This window comes from Lathamus discolor, chromosome 5 (genome assembly GCF_037157495.1).
Source record: "Lathamus discolor isolate bLatDis1 chromosome 5, bLatDis1.hap1, whole genome shotgun sequence".
Classification (NCBI taxonomy): domain Eukaryota; kingdom Metazoa; phylum Chordata; class Aves; order Psittaciformes; family Psittacidae; genus Lathamus; species Lathamus discolor.
Genome location: NC_088888.1, coordinates 10,636,782 through 10,656,030, shown reverse-complemented (window position 1 = coordinate 10,656,030; position 19,249 = coordinate 10,636,782). Strand labels below are relative to the sequence as shown.

The 19,249-nt window shown below is 43.2% G+C and overlaps 1 protein-coding gene across 7 annotated transcripts; it reads right to left on the bottom strand.

Moving 5' to 3' along the window:
• Window positions 1-3,378: 3,378 nt before the first annotated feature.
• Window positions 3,379-16,701, bottom strand: YPEL5 (yippee like 5). 7 transcript variants are annotated; one of them, XM_065679720.1, is made up of 6 exons: window positions 16,603-16,701; window positions 13,166-13,202; window positions 12,992-13,056; window positions 12,663-12,814; window positions 7,720-7,893; window positions 3,379-5,545 (listed from the first exon to the last, which is right to left on the bottom strand). In XM_065679720.1, exons 5-6 carry the CDS (start codon window positions 7,858-7,860, stop codon window positions 5,321-5,323), a joined length of 366 nt encoding a protein of 121 aa, XP_065535792.1. In that variant the 5' UTR covers window positions 7,861-7,893; window positions 12,663-12,814; window positions 12,992-13,056; window positions 13,166-13,202; window positions 16,603-16,701; the 3' UTR covers window positions 3,379-5,320. The 7 variants fall into 7 exon arrangements, with proteins under 7 accessions (XP_065535792.1, XP_065535793.1, XP_065535794.1 ...); XM_065679721.1 differs by having other exon boundaries at window positions 13,166-13,308; window positions 16,603-16,680; XM_065679722.1 differs by lacking the exon at window positions 12,663-12,814.
• Between the last annotated feature and the right edge of the window lie 2,548 nt (window positions 16,702-19,249).

The window sequence follows — 19,249 nt, the reverse complement described above, 5'->3', positions numbered from 1 at the left end:
TTGGGTCCTGATGTTAGACAAGCATACATCTCTCATGGGCAAAGCCTATAAACATAAAGTTTGAACCCCCTCTCCTACCCACCCCTTCAGACACTTAAGAAATGCATATTAATGCCACAGCTTTTTGTTCCTTCTCCTATTGTTCTTCTGGTTTTACTTCTGTAAGAAATACAAGTTTCTGATAGTGTAAAATGCTTCAGATAATGAGAACAAAACCAGCCTACTTTGAAGGACAACTGCTTTCCGGCTGCCTTCACCCAAACTCCAGAAACTTAGCTCTGGTTCTGCATTTCCCATTATCTGTGTGCTAGAGTGAGGACATTCAATGAGGTTTCTCAAGAAAACAGAAGTGCTTACATTCAGGCTCTTCCTCTGTTCATCAGGGAACCTTAGATCCTCTACAATGCCCACTTGATTCCCACTTTCCCTGAACCCACCCAAGTCAGAAAGAAAAGGTGCAAGCTTACTTATTTTCTCCCCCATCTGCTTCTTCCGAGTGAATTTGTTTGGTTTAGTTAAGACTTGTAGCCCCCCTCACAAAGCAGCACACAAACATCTTCCTCTTTTATCTGGGTTTTTCTTCCATAACCAGCCTCCCAGTGCAGAGTGATTCTGGCCATTTCTTAGACAAGTGTCTGGGTTTATTTTTGCAGCAACAAATCAAACAGGAACACAACACCCTTTCCAACTGAGCAGTACACAGAGCAGCCTGTACCAAACTGTATTTCAGGTCCTCGAGAGAGAAATGTCACGTTTAAGAGGCACAGACTGCTGTTTCATAGTCACCTCCTTTTTAAAAGGAGGAGCTGCAATGCAAACTTAAGCAGGTCACAGCTACAATAACACCAGATGGAAAGAGACAACGGAATGGAAGTGTCCTGTGAACAGGGTGAATGAGGTCTTTCTTCACATTGCCACTACCCAGAGCAGGATGTTCAGTCCAGTATCATTCTCAAACAACTTCTGCCTAGATCTGAGGATGAGAGAGATGATAATGTCACTAATACCATGCTAGAAGGTCCCTTACCTAGTGAGAGGCTGGCATCAGGCTGCAGCAGTATTACTAGCATCACAGAAATCCATTCAAATAAGAACAACCCTATTAGTGAACAAACAAAATGCTGGAAGGCAAACATGACATTTCTCCCCTTATAATTACCTACATGTATCAGAAATCCTTACACCAGAGACAGGTGGTAAGGGAAGTAACTATGAGACCAGGAACATCTCCATGTTGTCTAAATTAGGCTCATCAGAAGGTGTTGAATGGTTTTGCCACATAATAATTGATGAATCATGCAGGAGCTCATTTTCTTTGGCCATAATATTTCAGATTTCCTGAAAGAGGCAAAGGCTTACACAGTGACACTGTCAATCAGGTCATACTCTTCCTCACCACCCTTTTAAAAGCATTGGGCAATTTTAACTCCAGCTTATGAAGCAAGGAGCCTCAAAACTGCTTCGCTCTTTAACATCCTGCAAAAACAGGGCCAGATTGGAGAGTGACCCTTATCAATGCCCTAAGCAAACTATCAAGTCTGAAACATTTCATCCCTGTCAGGCACGAGGGACTCCACAAAGCCCTCAAGATCCACAGGAAACCAAGCTCCACCAGACTTTTATTTTTTAATTTACTATTGCTTTGCTAAAGAACTGAAGAGAGGCCCAAGGAAGAAACACCACAGACTCCTTCTGGCTTTGGCAGAATGGTACTGCAATGCCACAGGTCAGGTTTCTCTTCTAAAATAAGGTTGATTAAACAGCTAGGCTTTCCCCCAGCCACCTCTTCCTTGTACCTTGTGCCCTGAACTGCAGCTTCATCAGTTCCTTTCCTGTTAACCCACTGATGATCTGCTGACATTATTTCCTACAGCTCAGACAGAAATCTGGTGAGACAAGCTTGTCCTGTACAAATAAGCCTCTCTCATAGCCACCCCGGAGCAAAGTGTAATGCTACTGTAACAGAGACACGAGATACGTATGCTGTTTCAAAAGTTCTTCTGAACATCCATAGAAAAAGAAAAAAACCCTTTTTCAATCTATAAACACACCATCCTATCTTTTCATCTTCTCAAAGCTGTATTTTGCTGAAATGGCTGTCAGCAGCTTTAATGAAGTATCTCTGTCCAAACCTGAAGTACTTCAGTTACTTCAAAACCGAAGCACACCTACACTGCAACTACAGGATGAGATCATAGCACAGGAAATGTAAACTCTAATGCAGGTCGTGTCAGGCTAAAGTTATAGCATCCCTGCTAGCTCAAGCTGCAGCCTAAAGCACAAGTTCTGAGGTCTCCATAAACACACAGTAGAGTCTGTCGTGCACTGTAATTTCCTTTCTACCTTCTCTGCCCCTGACAGCATAGGCTCACCATCACACGCCAGGCACAAGTTCACTGCAGCAGCACTTTTTGTTGTGCCAGCTATGCCTTGTTTAGGAATGCAAGGCTACTGCAGTAACCCAAAATAACATTTAATGTCAAATAGCAATGTCTTCTCTGCTGCTAGCTCTACTGTAACCAGCCGCCTTGCTCCCTACAGATAAGTTATCTGCATTCACACACAAAGCGTCTCAAGGAAGAGCAGTCAAAATTTATGAGGCTAAACTCTCCCACGGAGCCAGCAAGGTGATACGGAACAGCACACGGGCTAAAGTGCAATCCAAAGTCTACTGGTTTAAAGCTGCAGTGCACTTGCTTAAGTCTCACGACTTTTAATGAACTCACCTCAATAGCGTTTTTCAAATCATAGGCTTTTGGGAAAGTAATCTTTAACATCTCACTACCACTCTACCAAAACAGAGAGGACTTAATAGTAAGTTAGAAAAAGCCCCTCAGGCTCCATTACACCAATATGATCCTCTCACCCCAGTTCTTCAGCTACAGCTTATGAAGTTGACCAGCTGCTACCAGGCCTCTCCTGAACATCTGCACACAAAGAAAAAAGATCACAGAATTCCAAATATACAAATACCCAATTCCTCAATTTCCAATTGATCTTCAAGCAAAAACTTCACATTTTTCCAGAAGTTATGTTTGGCACCCAGAATTCCACTAAATGAGCCACTTCCTGGATTTATTTTCTCTTTAACAGGAGCAAATTGAAGGCATTCAAGTGTATATGGTATATACATATATATATATGGTATATACATATATATATATGTATGACTGGTATATGCCCGAAGCTGTACTTAGCATCTCCCAAAATCAACAGTACACTTCTGCCACCTATTCAGAGAGAGATGCTCATCAACAACTTGTCACTGCGCTGTAGAAATGCAGTGATGTATTCAACAAGGCAGGGAATGGAAGACAGGTTATATCATTCAACTGACAGACTCCATGAAAGTTACTCAAAAAGAATGGCAAAAACCAATTCAGGACAAAACATACTTTATTGTACTGTAATGTCAGAAGTACAAGAAAAGTACTGCAGAGAACCATGCTAATGAGGCTTTAAAGTTCTGTGAAGGACAGAAGTACAAGATAACGGGGTACTACTGTACTCAGTGCAAAAACTGATTCATTTGAGGCACAAGTACACGATCGTTTAAGCAGCTTGATTCAAGCACAGCTCTGGTATGATCTACTCTGTTCTCTTTCTATGTGACAATTCTATAAGAAAGCTACTTTTACATGAAATAGGCAGTAGGTACAAGTCAGGGGTGTCCAAATTGCCACTTGGTGACAAAAACAATAAAAGAAAAATACTCTGCATAGTCACTCTCACATTTTAACTTCAGATATGGAGCTGTGGCTAGTGAAGAAAAATACTCTGAAAGGTCAGAGCCCAGATCTGTTTAGCTGGGTGGAGGGTTTTTCTCCCCCTCTTCTAAGCCTGTGGGTAACTTTTTTTCCTGTTGACCACAGTTTATCCAGTAAGAAGAAAAAAAAAAAAAAACTATCTTCGATAAGGAATCATACATATCTAACATTCAAATAAATTTCAGCCCTTGACATCTTAACTTATGACTTAAGACAGAACAAAAGTGTTTGGGCACCCTTGAGTCAAGTTAATGAAGAGCGTTTTTGCTAAAAAGGCAAGCAAGTTCACGGTTTCAAACAGAGCTGACCTCTACAGTAAGAAAGCAGGAATCCAAGTCACTAGTTACTACTAGGCTGACATGTACTGCTGCCCAGAAAGATAAAAATGGAACATCACCATGAAAAAGGTTCAACAAAGTTGAAAGATAAAACGTTTCAACACCAGAAGCAGCATTTGAAAACAAGCTGTTTAAGTTAATCTTTTCAAGAGATGCAGATTGCATAACTCTGGGCATGAACAAACATGCTGGCAATCTTTTCCTTTTACATAGCAGCTGTGTTTAACATACGAAGCTCTGGGTTTAAAGAAAGCTACTTGAAGAATTAAAGATTTCCGACTCCCTGTCTACTTACTGAGTTTAGTAGAGCAATGAAAAAAAATCACTACTGAAACAGTAGCTTCTCAGTGGATCCCTATCATTACAAACACAGCTTGAATCGTAAGCAACGCAAGACTAAACAGACAACTATTATATTATTACTATGCTTATAAGTTACATCAGTTTAAAGTTAAAAAAAAAGCCAAGCAGTTTTGCCCTATTTCAAGAGTATTTTCCAATCAACACCAGTTTACTTGGTGAATGGGACTTCACAAATAAACAAGGAATGGTGACATCTTTGGGTCGAGAATGACAAGAAATAATGGGCTCTGTGCTACCAATCAACCTCAACAAGAATATGGCACAAGGGCCAGCCCAAGCTGTACCAACACTGAACCTTTAGCACTCAGCACAAATTCGGATCTCTTTACTTTAGCTAGCAGATCAGGTGAAAAGACTGGGTAAAAAAAACCCAAAACAAACCCAAAATAAACCAAAACCACTAACTAAAAACTTAACTCCAAAATTGGAATATAGTTTTTAAAAAAAATCCGTAGTTTTAAAATAACTTTATGCTGACATCAGTTTGTGCAAACTAAAAGAAACCTCATCGAATTTCTCTCCAACAAAAGACAAATCCCCCAAATATTTTCATTTTAGCCCACTGCATCTGTAGATAGAACCTCAAATCTAACAGATGTAAATGCAAGAGAGAAAAATTTACAGCATCTGCACAACATTCTTTCTACAAAGAGCTGCTGGAGGGAAAGTAAAATATAAAAGGAATAAAGAAAGGAAGGTTCCATCTGAAATACTCTCACAATCTTTCCCACTCTGTAGTCCATGAATCCGACTCTGATGCTAAGGTGACAGTGTATGTAAGCAGATTTTTTTGATGAATTTATTATTTTTGAGTTTCAATTGAAGAGAACCTGAGAAGAGACTCAGGTCTCTTCAGGAATTGTCAGATGGAACATGCTCCTCAAATCCTTCGCTTTCTCGGACCAATGCTCTTTCCAGGATAACACGGCCTTCCTTGTAGCGCTGGCTGTCTTCAGTGGCAAATTCATAGATCCAACCCAGTTTGCTGTTGCAGTTCTTGCAGCTCACGTCTCGAACCATGTGGCGGCCAGTGAGCATGACCCGATCCTGAACTTCACTGTATTGCAGATTTACCACCTGATACAAATATACAAGGACACGGAATAGAGAGGATTAGTCTGCCCAGAGCAAAGCTTGGTAACAATGTCCATGACTATCAAAATTTTAGACGTAAAGAGCCTCTGACAATGCACATGAACTGAAAACTGCAGTGTAGTAAGTCAACAGCCCTTGAAAATCTGCTTGTGAAGGTAACACTTTAAAGATGCGCTTCACAGGGATGTATAACTCACTGTTTAACCAAGACATGAAATGACATCACAAGAAATACTAGAGTGCAGAGTACCTTGTTCAACTAATTGGTATTAATCCACTTGTAGTATATGTAACCCATTTCTAGCAACTGATGTGACCACTTATTCCCAGAAGTCAGAACCAAAACATTAAGAGGTACTTCTTTAAAAGTCTTCAGCTGCATTTGAAATAACCATGTAAGAAAAAGTAGGCTGAGAAAAAGTGGCTGAGAATGTAGGCATTAAACATGCACCTATTTTTCTGTGTGCTACCATGGCAGTTTAAAACATTCTCTTAACTTGTTACACAGCAACACCACAGAACCAGAATGCATAATTCGCTGAAAAGTTAATGTCAGAACTACATCCAAACTGCTGATACGCGTTAGGATTCTGAAAGATGGGGCTGTGCTGTTTTCTCAGCCTGCCACCTGCCTGTGCTCATTCTCCCTGCTTCAGATGTAAGGTTTTTGTATGCAGAAATGTAAAAAAACCAAACTTCTGTGACTAAACCCCACTACTTCACACAAGAAAAATTTGAAACCCCAGAATCCAGCACATATTGGGTGAAAAATAATACAGATGCACAGTCCTGTTGCAGCTATGCAGCCCAACACTTTCAGACAAATACTAGATTCACAGAACAGTTAGGTTTGGAAAGGACCTTAAGATCATCCAGTTCCAACCCCCCTGCCACGGGCAGGGACACCTCACACTAAACCATGGCACCCAAGGCTCTGTCCAACCTGGCCTTGAACACTGCCAGGGATGGAGCATTCACAGCTTCCCTGGGCAACCCATTCCAGTGCCTCACCACCATCACAGTAAAGAACTTCCTCCTTATATCCAATCTAAACTTCCCCTGTTTAAGTTTGAACCCATTACCCCTTGTCCTGTCACTATAGTCCCTAGTGAACAGTCCCTCCCCAGCATCCCTATAGGCCCCCTTCAGGTACTGGAAGGCTGCTATGAGGTCTCCACGCAGCCTTCTCTTCTCCCGGCTGAACAGCCCCAACTTTCTCAGCCTATCTATCTGCATACAGGAGGTGCTCCAGTCCCCTGATCATCCTGAAATGATCATACTGAAAGGATCCACCATACCAGAAATCCCAAAGCCAAGCACAGTTAAGTGAAGACATTACTGATGCCTCTATCAAATCTGCCAATCACCAAATGGCTTTCAGGAAAGCAGCCAAACCAACACACCTCAATGATTACATGACCAGAAGCTTTGTGAGGAAGCACAAGATGATCACTATTTTTTCAGTGTGTCTAACAGAGGGGTTAATAAATAATGCTACAGTTCAGGTTTTTAGGTGTGTTATTAACATCATTCTCAGCTTAAAGCCAACACACAGCACTGTACCAGCTTCTGGGAAGAAAATTAACTGTATCCCAGCCCAAACCAGGACACTTCCATATTTCAGTCTGTTGAATTAAATAAAATATGATCAATCAAAAAAAACCCATTCAACTAAACCGGAGTATTATTGCCTGTAAAAGAGACTACGGTTACCTAAAGCTGACAAACTACTGCTAGCTTAAATGCATTTTAGAATTAAACAGAATACTACCTAGACTTTAACTGACTAAAAGTGAAAATGCCTTTCAAACACTTTGATAGACCAAAAGATAATCTCACAGTAAATCTGAGGTTCATATTACAGAAGGCTCCAAAGTCAAAACTCCATGTATTTTGCCATGATACCTCTATATACACGATCATCTTTACAGTCTTTCAGTATTGTGGATAAACTAATTTAGATAGCTTGCCATTGACAGTAAATGCCTGATTTGACTTCAAAGACTGCTGGATAGAACAAAATAAATATTAAAAAATTAAGATAATACTTATACAACATTTTAGCCAAGAAGCTTTTTCGTTTTGATGACAGATTCATTTCCCACCAATTCATTTTTCAAAAGCAAACAGTAGTTCCTCCTCAGCTTCTTACCAACCTTGTTAAAAAGAAAGGCTCTTCCTGTGGCCCCTGTAAAACGAGTGGAGATGAGCTCAGAACGATTGGTCAGAATAGTGTCGCAGTTTGCACAGGAGAACAGGCGAGTGCCACCAATGTGATCCAGAAAAATTCTTCCCATTTTTAGAACTTACGTAAGTTTATACTCAAAGACCTGAAAGCAAAAAGAAAGATCACGTACATCACCCATTGCAGAGAAAAAACAACCAACCGCAAACACCCCGTACACATGGCAGAATATTCTGCAAACCAATTCAGCCAATGATTGCAGAGGTTGCTTCTTTCATAGATGAATTACTGAACTTACAGACTGCATCCAGCCTTTCTCATCAAGGCAAGTTCTTTCCCAAAGTGCCCATCTTACTTAGTAAGATAACACACCTAGATAGGAACTAATCATATTAAATGAGCAAACCATGAATCAAAACCTTTAAAGTATAGTTCAGACACTTGCAGACCACTTCTGGACCCTACAGCTCTTAAACTCAACAGCTTCCACTTCTTTCCTGTTTTCTTTTCCTCTTTAATATAATACTGAAATTCCACTTCAGTATATTCCCATCGACTCACTCATCTTAGTCAGCACTGGGAAATGAAGCACAGAGAAGTACACTGAGTCACCAAGGCAATTATGGTTTAATTTTCTCAAGTCACACACCCCCCCCCCCCTTTTTAAAATATGTATTTATTTTGTCACTTCCCCTAAGCTTTGCAGAATTTCTGATACGTAACCACACAACATCACCATCCAAGATGCTTTAGTCTTCTATAGCAGGCTGGGCTACTGCATTTGACTTGACACTCCGTGATTTCATATACATAACAACATAGGAAAGGTTTGGATGCTATTTCACATAACAAACAACCCACCCAGTCTTTACACCAGACAGTTTGTATATACAAACATTTAAAGCTTTCTAATCTAAATACAAAATATTGTATCATTTACCCAAGCTATTGCCAAAGCATCATCACTGAAATACCTCAGCAACTTCAGTCAGCAGGAAAAAAGAGCTTAGAAATTTATATCAGCAGACCAGCAGTATCTAATAAGCAAATCTCTTCACTGCTTAGGAAAATTAAAGTATCTCACCAACTTTATACCAGCTACATAGATTACTCAGTTAACTAGCGAGTAGGCATGAAACGTAACAGACAGATGAAAACTTAAATCACAAAGGATGAGATAACATAATAATTGAATTCCTTTGTCATGTCATTTCCATTTCAACTGCTGAAATTTTATGACTAGGCATCTATAGTCAAACAAGTTAAATATACCTCCATTTATGCTTCAAATGTGGAATCAGAAGAGTATTGTCTCTGCTTTTGTCATGCACAGCAATGCAAAGTAAAACTGACATGCTGCAATATTAAAATCATGTGGGTTTTACTTTTCAGAGCAGGAGACAGTGTGCCATTCAGAGAGAAATTAATCAAATGTTGTGCTCGTCAAGTTGAATCTTCTGTGTCGAATGGCTTTAAGGAGCACAAATACCTAAATTAAACCCATTTCAAGTTTCAGGGGATCAGTTTCTTAAAGCTTACTCTGACACGCACAAAGCAAATGGACTAAAACATGCACCTGCACACACAAAATTTAAAATACCATTTTTACATGTAAAAATCATAAGCCACTGACATAATTTTTTCCAGTTGCTTTATTTCATCACTTTGTTTTCTTACAGTTTACAGTAATAAAAAGGGTTCCTAGTATTGAATAGAGTGATTCTAGCACAACTCCCTTACATTCAGATTTTTCATATCTTTGCTAGTCTTCTGTATCGCATCTGAAGGATACATAAAAATTAAAAGGAATGGAACACCGCTTTCCTTTAAAAGTGATATGACACCCATTTTTCTTCTTGGGAGGATAAATAAAACAAGTCTTGAGTCTGACAAAAATATCCCAAAGACTTAGCTGACTGTAAGGGTGCATCTCCTTGTGACTCCACACAAAATACAGAAGCGCTTTCCTTCAATTTCTCTAAGCTTTACACCTCTCTAATGTCTTTATCTTTCCTAGCAAGCAAAAGGAAAAGAAAAAATAAGATGTAAACTGTGACAGCATGAAGGAAAATCAACAGACAATAAGTGTGAATAAATAGTATCAGTCAAAGTCTCCAACCAGAAGAAACCACAAAGACAAGCAATAAAGGCAATTGTGACAGATATGCCCATGAGGCACTTGGCCTAGCTCCATGTGCCATCCTTACTAATTTTGGATAATGCTATTTTTGTGTTGATTGTGTTGTGGATTAAAAACAATTAACTGATCATAAGTTACTGTAAATGTAGAATCAACATCCAAAAGGGTATTTCCTTCAGGGTAAACACAGTGCACACCCCTTCAGTATTTCTAGAAGCCAATATAAAACAAATCCAAACACATCCTGCTCTTTCACCAAGAGCAACACAAACACTAAGCTTGGTAAGTGATGAGAACAGATCCACTACACAGACCAACCTTGCAAAGCATGCCACTTTTAACAATATGTATCTGAACACTTACAATGCAAACACATGTTCTATCTAAAATCAGAATTCATGTTACTGCACCTGGAAAACCAGCAACCCAGACCCACTGAAACCAAAATGTAACTACTTCAGAAGAGAGTGCAAGTGTAATTGTTACAATCAAGCTAGAAGTCAAAGCAACATAGAAACGTATTACTTCTGGATATGGCATTATGCATGGACTGAACTGCTGGGTCCTGAAGATACTGAACATTAAAATAAATGCATAAATAAATACATTCGAAGAATTCATGCTGAAAAACCTACTTAGTAATACAAAGCGTACATTCTTCAATTATTTATATCTCACCAAAAAGCTAAAAGTAACCTCACCAAGTATCTAAATGAGAAAAAACTTCCAGTAAGTAAGACTTGGGTCCCAACAGAAAGACAAAGTGAGATTCATCTGACTGTGAGAATTCAGATTAAAGTTACAGCAGAACCTGACAAATCAACTGGTACCCTAACAATGGTCTTCAGAACACAGTGCATAAGAAAACAATGTACTCTTTAAATAAACACACATTTAAAAATTTGGAAAATTAAATCCTACAATATGCATTATAACACTCAAAATAGTTCAGATTTTGAGTTGGGGTTGTGTTTTTAAGAAAATGCTAAAATACTGTAATCCTACTAGAGTATCCAACTCTAAAAAACAACCTCCACACTTAACTGGTCCCTGGTAGATTTCAGCCAAAGCAGATAGCAGCCTACAACTATTGTTAGCTCTTGGTTTTGATGGCTACAGGATATCAATGAATCCTTACGGGTCCAGCTGAAATGTACACACCTTCGTCTTTTGCTCACAGTAGTAAAAAGTAGGAAAACAAAGTCACAAACTGACTGCTAGTATGGCAGTCTCTGAATGCCGCATTTGATCATGGATTTTCTAAATGACAAGAACTTTTGCTTTTTCTTAACATACAAGGTAGAGAAGTTAACTTCAACTTGGAATCATTTCACACTCTTCCCTCCCCCCTTTTTTTTCCCCAAGCTAAACCCATAGTATTCACTTACAAGACCACCTCAGAAGGTACTTGGTACAGGTGAAGACTGTTCTCTCCTAATGATCTTGAATCCCGTAGAGTAGAACTCACCATATAAAAAGCACTACAGAACAAGGGAAAGCAATTTTCCATTGCTCTCAGGCTCATATCCTTTGCATACAGAAGAGATGTGTACAAAGTCACCCAAGATAACTGTGTAATTTTTTTGCCTATAGTTTTCACTTCCCATGTAAAAGGTGTGGGCGTCTATTTATGTTCACACATACATAAAATGATCTGAAAAAAGCCACTTATAGGCAGCTTTTATAGGCAGTGGGAAGGCTCTTAAATGAAGACAAGCAGAAGAACTGCAAAACAGTAAAGCATTTCTGAAGTTTAAGAGCCTCCAGTTAGGGGGAGAAAAATGCAAAAGAAGCACACTCAGCCATTCATCCACTCTTTCTACACTTAAAACCAGTGAAAATAACTTCCACTGGTTCTGAGTTCCAGTCAGGTTCCCTATTGCTAGTTATAACCCCAGAAAGTGACACTACCATATCACACGAATTCCATCGTGCGACTAACATAACTTTCAGCAGTCAGGAATCTTGGTTATTCACAAAACCGTATGCTGAAGAAAGCACAGAGATTGGTTTGGGGCTTTTTGGCCTGTGATTTCACCTTTAAAGTCAGCTAAACATTTTTTGCTGGGTATGTGGCAGTGATGGAGTCCTAGTGATCCTGCCCTCACATAAACTACCAAAGATAAGTCATAATGTTAAATTAATGGCTCCAATTCTTCTACACTGGAGACATAAGGCAGAAGTAAGGCAGAAGTAAGGCAGACTTACTTACACTAATTGGATATAAAGTATCTACCACCTGTCAAATCTACACACTTCAAAGAAACAGGTACTTTTAGGAACTGAGAGATGATGCCAGCATGCCATTAGTAGGCGCCTGCGTTCTTGAGAGTATCTTTAGCTGAACAAATCAATGGTAGCTCGTATTACCCAGCTAGTAAGGCTTGCTGACAGGGCAGTATTCTGACAGCACAAACCTTAACACCACTTCCTAGTCATCCTGTGAAACATTTCCTGCCTGCATGCTTCTCCCAGTGAGTGCATGGACAGACAGGAAACACAAGCACCATGGTTGTTTACTATTATACATATTCCTACAGCAGCATGCTCCCAAGCTTCCACCTGTTTTTCAGTATGGATTTTGGCAACACTGAGCAACAGCTGTCAAAGAGCTCACTCACATTCAACAGCTTTAATTTGTCCACTATCTGCACACAGAGCTGAAACCACCTGAAGCATCTGGTATTTGAACTACTTAACCTGCCTACCTTCACAAGCAATAAAGAACAAAAAAGCAACACAAAGAATTATTTATTAACATTTTTAAAACTAACAGTCAGTGTTTTCTTGTCCCAGAAAGCATCTCTTGAAGACACAGGACCATCACTGTTTGGCAGAGCCAGGAGGCACTTTCCATATACACACTGGACTGTGGGTATTTCAGAAGCCTCAGTGTTGCTTCAGCACCATCTACTGCATCTCAGATCTACAACAGAAAACAGCTGCTAGTTAAAGGATAAAAAACTGTGACAGCCTCTCTTTCACCATTTCACTGCCTAAAGACATTTTCGTTTACATGGTGAGCCAACAAGCACTCTCAGTGCCTTGAAGAAAGGCTGTGCATTCCCCTAGGTACAGTAAAATATCCTCAAGGTGTACTTACTCTGGAACCAGGCTTAACTTTCATCTTCACATGTCAGGAACTGGGCTTGAGCTTCCTCTTCTCATCTTCGTGGACAAAAGAGGAAAAAGAATACTTAGCATAGCTATACAAGATCGCACATTAAAGAATCACTGGGAAAGCAAAAAACCCCCAACCAACAAGCTCACTCCTTACCTGCGTGGGTTTCCGCTGCTCACAATTGCGGGTGCATCTGAAAATACAGACGTGGTCAGTCTCTTAAGAGGTCTGAGATTCAACCATCTGCCACAGACTTCTGTGGCTGTCGAAGGAAGCGGGGCCCAGCCTCTGGCCTCTGCCTACATGCAGAATTTGTTATCAAAGCACCACACGCAGCCAAATGTGAAGAAAGAAAGTGAACTGGAACATTATGCTATGCTCATTAGAATCACCCAGCTACTGTAGCAAAGATGACTGAAGAGGCTTTCGCAAAGTAATGAAAGCTGTGCCCAGATGCGGTGCACAGCACCCACCTATAAGAGGCCGCCCAGTAGGATTAAACTGCATTTGTGCAAGTTACAGTAGTGTAAGTTTCTACTGCAACTCAGCTTGTTTTCTAGGTAAGTCAAAACTTTTGCATTGCGATACTGGCATTTCAGTATGTTAACACAACATACCAGTGTACACGAACACTTAGCACAGGGTAGTTTGTTTGAAGTTTACAATGAGCAGAGCCACACAGGTGGGTGCTTGTTTCTAATACAGCCCCACAATCTCAGCATCTCCCACATACTCACACCCCACAATACTCTGGTTAGATAACATATAAAAGTATTAGCTTACAAATGGCATCACTTAGATTTTCTTTGCCGCTACTACACAGAGTCCAAAAGCAACAGCGATTCCTGTCTCCCAATTTCTTTTTCTCTTCTATTTTACCCTTCCCTAAGGGAGGAAAAGGTGATCCTCTCAAATCCTCAACTGTTTCTAAGAAAGCTGCATTTCTTGGTTTTGTGATAAATTTATTCTTATGCTAATTAACAAGACAACTTTTGCCTATTCATTCTTTCTTCAACTTGCAGAAAGCTAAATTCAGATTCTCTCTTTTCATTAACTTTAACTGCTGTAGTGACACAAACCTTCACCCAAAGACACCACTGATTCCATGAGTCACAAACAACATTTAAAGAAGCAGTGAAAAGACAATGACCATTCAAACTCCCACACAAACCACATCCAACTGCCAGAATATGCTAAGTGCACCTCACCAAGAAATTTTTGTTTTAACTAGGAAACTCCTAAATGCAGCTCAAGGCTCCAAAAGGGAAGAGCCTTCCTACCAAACATCCACAGTGTACAGGCATTTCCTCTACACACATAACAAGTTATTTTTAAGTTACATCTTTTTTAATGGAATTACATATTGCTGCAAGAGCTGAGCAACTCAAGATTTCAACATAGGTCAAATGATAGTAAACAAATATGAACCAGTGACCTATCTTGGACACCACCACTTCAAGCCTGTGATGACTACCAGAAGAGGGAATGCTAAATATATATATAATACATATATATTTGTGTGCATGTGTACAACTCACTGTCAGATGACAAGTTACAAATCTCACCTACTCTTGTCATCTTCCCTACCCGGCTTTGAGAGGCATGCTTGGCAGCAACATCTGAAACTCACTCCTCATTAAAATCTCCACATAAACAATTAGATCTGAATTCTATAAGCTAAGGGCCTCCACAGCTATGGAAGTGAAAGTACCAGATGACAGAAGCCTCTGAACAACATCTCTAAAGACTAGCATTAGAAAAAGAGTTAACACTTGAAAATGGGCAGTTTCATTTGTCATAAACATTACTTCAGTACAACTGTCCAGAATGAGTCTATATATAAAAGAATTATATATAGCTGTTACATAGTTTTATATATAGCTGAACCAGCCACATGAGGGAATCTTAACCACCACAAAGTAAGTTCCCTCCCTTTCTGCCATCAGTCACAACCATCGTTAACCAATGGCTAATCAATTGCCATTAGCTGTTGGCAACAAGAGGTGCTCTAGGACAATTACCAATCCGAGAAAAGCCATGCCATGTGTTTCTCCCTCATAAGACTTGGGTACTTGCTTTGTTATTCCTTCAACCTAACCCTAATGCCATGTTTATTTAACGAAAAATAATTTATTAACTTCCAGCACTATATTATCCAAAACACAGCCTTTATTCTTAAATAAGCATGCTGGAGCCATCTAATGTGTATCTGCTTGCACAGTACAGCTGAGATGTGTACACAGAGCAACAGATCAACAGACAGATAAGAGTTTCTGCATTCCTTTTTGGCTTTGACTAGAACCTCTTCCAGAGCTAAAACCTACTTTCACAATCACAGAATCAGCTGGGTTGGAAAAGACTTTAAAGTGCATCCAGTCCAACCGCTCCCCAGCACTGCCAAAGCCACCACTAACCCATGGCACTGAGGGCCCCGTCTGCACGGTGTGTGAACACTTCCAGGGACTGCGATCCTGCCACTGCCCTGGGCAGCCTGTTCCAGTGCCTCAGTTCCCCGGGAACCCACACTTTCTCAGTCAAAACCCGCCCGAAGAGCTGACGGGCTCACTGCTCAAGAGCCACGAGCACCTCTGCCAGCGAGTAACCACCACCGGGCTTCCGACAACCGCCTTCAGAGCGAGCCACCCCCGGGCAGGGACACGGGGTTACCGAGGGCTGCTGCGGCGGCGAGCCAGCCCCCACGGAGCAAGCAGCACCCCATCACTTCAGAAGACGCCCAAGCGGCCCTGCCACCCAACCTGTGGCACCGGGGCTGCCCGAAGGGGTGGCGGGGGGGAACTGACCTACGCTCTGGGAGCGGCGGCGCCGGCCTTCGCAACGCTCCCCGGCCAGGCCGACAGAGGCGACGGGAACCCCGCACCCTGAGCTGGGACGACCCCGCTCCACACAAAGCCCCGTGGCGGGGGGGGGGGGAGTGGAGGAGGAGGCGGGTCCCGGCCTCGCGCCGTCACGGGGCCACGCGCAGCCAACCGCCGGCGGCCCTTTCGCCGGCGCCGCCGCCGGGCGCTGCGGGCAGCGCAGGCAACTTGACAACAAACAGGAGGAAACAGCTGACGGGAGGCCCCGCCGCCGCGGTGAGGGGCGCCCGGGCCCAGCCCCGCACCCCCGGGCTGCCCGCATTGCCGCTTCCCCCGCCGCGCGGTGCGGGGAAGGGGGACGACGCGGCGGAAGGGCCTTGAGCACGGTTCCTCTTCCCCGCACAGGAAAGTTGCCACCGCCCCTCCGGGGAAGGCAGCCGGCGGCGATGCGGGGCCGGCGGAGGAAGTTGTGGCCACGGCAGGGAAGGGGTGCTCGGTGCCGGCCTTGGGCTCAGGGCCGAGCAGGAAGGCTCGGCGGCGCTGCGAGACGCTGGCGGAGAAAGGGACGGGTGGGGAAGGGCCGGTGCTTTGTCGCGGCGCCGGGCCGCAGCGGGGCAGGCAGGGCCGGCACTGCCCCCGCTCCGCGCCGCCGGGCTGGAGCAGCTCCCCCGGGGCCCCGCCACGGCCCGCAGCGGCAGCCGCCACCTCCCTCCCCAGCCGCCTGCGGCCCACCCCCGGCCTCCCTGGGGGGCGCGGCGCGGCCCCCCGCCCGGTTACCTGGCGCAGGGCGGCAGCGACGGCGGCGGCTCCGTGCCCAGTGTCGGCCCCCCGCCCTCCACAGCCCCGACGCTCCGGCTCGGCGGCGTAGCCCCGCCCCCGCCGCACGTCAATCAGCGCTTCTGAGGCTCCGCCCCCTCACGGGCCCGCCCCGCCGCACGTCAATCAGCGCCGCCGAGGCCCCGCCTCACGGCTCGCTCCGCCCCCGCCGCCTCACGGCCGCGCCCGTTGGCGGCTGCCGGCGTTTTTGGGCCGTTCGGGCCCGGGTGGCGTCCGTCAGCCTCTCACCGCCCGCCAGGTCCCCTCTCCCGGGTGTCTGTCAGCCGCCGCCGCCCCGAGCCCGTTGCCTGCCGCTCCCTGTGGGGTTTGAGGCACAGCGACGATTGTCAACTGCATCCGCACCTCAGTGATCCTATGGCCGATGCTGCTTGCAGTGTTTCAGGCCGCTCAAGCTGAAATTTTTGTGACACACCTTAAATATGGCTCATGATGGAGGTGAAAGATGAGGGAAGAAGGAGGGAAAGTGTTTGCGGCCCTTTCTGGCCGTTGGTTGCAAGCGTTATCGAGTCCCTGCCAGTTTTAATGGCTCAAGGCTCATACACAGATTGCATCCTCAGCAAACAAACAGTGATCTTAGCAAAAATGTGATGAAAAAAATCCTTTTGAGCATGACAAAGACATGAAAAGGGATGTTTTTTTCCTCTTACAGAGCAAGCCATGCCATTTTAAGGATTCCTATTCTAATGATATCACATACCTAATAATACATAAAAATACCCGTGCTAAAGAAGGTATACTTTTTCCTGGGTCCATCCATGTGATACCAGAGGAGCGGCAGGACTTTCCTAATCATTCCACATCAAAGGTAAAGGGACATCTCTGTGCACATGCAGCAGGTGGCACATACTTCTATGCCCAAGTGTTCTTCAGCTTCCTGCATGGATTTTTGACGAGCCTGCACAAGGTTAGACAGTCGGTGGTCAGTCAACATTGGCATGCTAAGAACTGCTGTTGTTTGCTGCAGGCAGACCTCCACGGAATTGGATCTCTTCAGTTAGGCCAGCTCTGGCCTGATCCTGGACAGAACTGAGCACTGATGTTGCTCACTGACCTGTCATCAGTGCCTCTTTAGATCATGCAAAGGAAGCAAAAGTGTCAGAGCAGTCTGTCAGACAGCAATCACCTCTTAGTTAATAGCATGGGGACAACAGAAGCAGTAAGAGTGTTAGAAGAAAGCCATAAAGACTGTGCCTGGAGTCCCATAACCACCTGCAAATAGAGGAAATAACTGGTCTGATGTGCCCTGTTTGTTAACAGAAAGACCTGAACTGCTCTTGTGCTGCTCTGTGAGTTTCGTCCCTGGTGCATCTGCACAGTCTCGTCACAGGAGCTGTATGAAGGTCTGCATCTTAATCATCTTTGCAAAGCTTCTGTAGAGATCACTGTAAACAAAGCAAAAACAAGAGGAGAAAGAGAGGCAAAGCAATGGTGTTTTGGATGTCATCAGTGACTGGGCCTTAGCAGGGACCTGTGAGCCCTCTGCATAGATCTGCTGCTGAGCCACATCCCTGGGTAAGTCAGTTCTTTTTGCCTTGTTTCTCATGTATAAAATGGGAAGAGCAGTACTACCTGCCTTTCTGTGTGGTTACATGTTTGATTTAGTACTGTTCTCCAGTCTGGACATATGGAGGGGATGTATGTATGAACACTGCAATTGTAATAATAACATTACCATGAAAATAAGGCAAAACCCAAACCTCTGAATAGTATTAAATTCTCAGCAATAGGAAGAGTGGCTGTACCACTCAGAGAAACCAAATTGGCCATGAGATAAGCAGAGAATGGATTAGCCTGTGCTTGACAGATGGTGCCAAGCACTGATGTTTTTATTTCCCTTGCAGAGGAGCTTAGATGAAGGGGGACAGGGGAGGGTGAACTAGGGCACTTTTATTAGAATGAAGGAGCAGGCTGTAGCAGCTCCACTGAAAAACATCAAAAATACCAAAAGCAATTTCCAATTCATTTGTGAGAGACATGGTACGTATCAGCTACAGGGTGAACAACGGGAACAGCAATATTGCACCATGTGGCACTTTAATTTTCAAAGCAGCCTGAAAACATTAATTAATCCTCCTTTAACGCAGGGAAATGCAGTGCGGTCAGCAGTTTGTTCGTCTGCTTCTTGTGCCAGGATTTTGGAAGACCCTGGGCCTTTTCCACAGCTGATTCATATCACAATAGCTCAGATGACTCTGGAGCAGCACTGCTGTACAGAAAAGGCTGTGTTAGATTTTGAACTTAATGAACCAGAGAGAGGGGAGATGCCTGTACTCAACAGCCTTAGCAGGGTGCCCCTTTGGCATTTGTCCCATCTAAATCCGTTGTACACTATTGTAAGCAACACTGTGGGAAGCATTTCAGAAAAAAATAGGTTAGGAATTAACCACAATCTCAAAGAATTGTGCAGTGAAACTCAGTGCATTGATCTAATTTAAACCTCTGACAAAACTTCAGTGGAATTCAGCAGTACCTGGGTACATCCCATTGAATGAGCATCAGGGCTTAGGGGCTGCTTGTGCAGAGCTTCAGTCTTTAAAGAGAAAATGCTACAGCTTAGTGGGGTTTACTGCTACTCATCCTCCAGAAC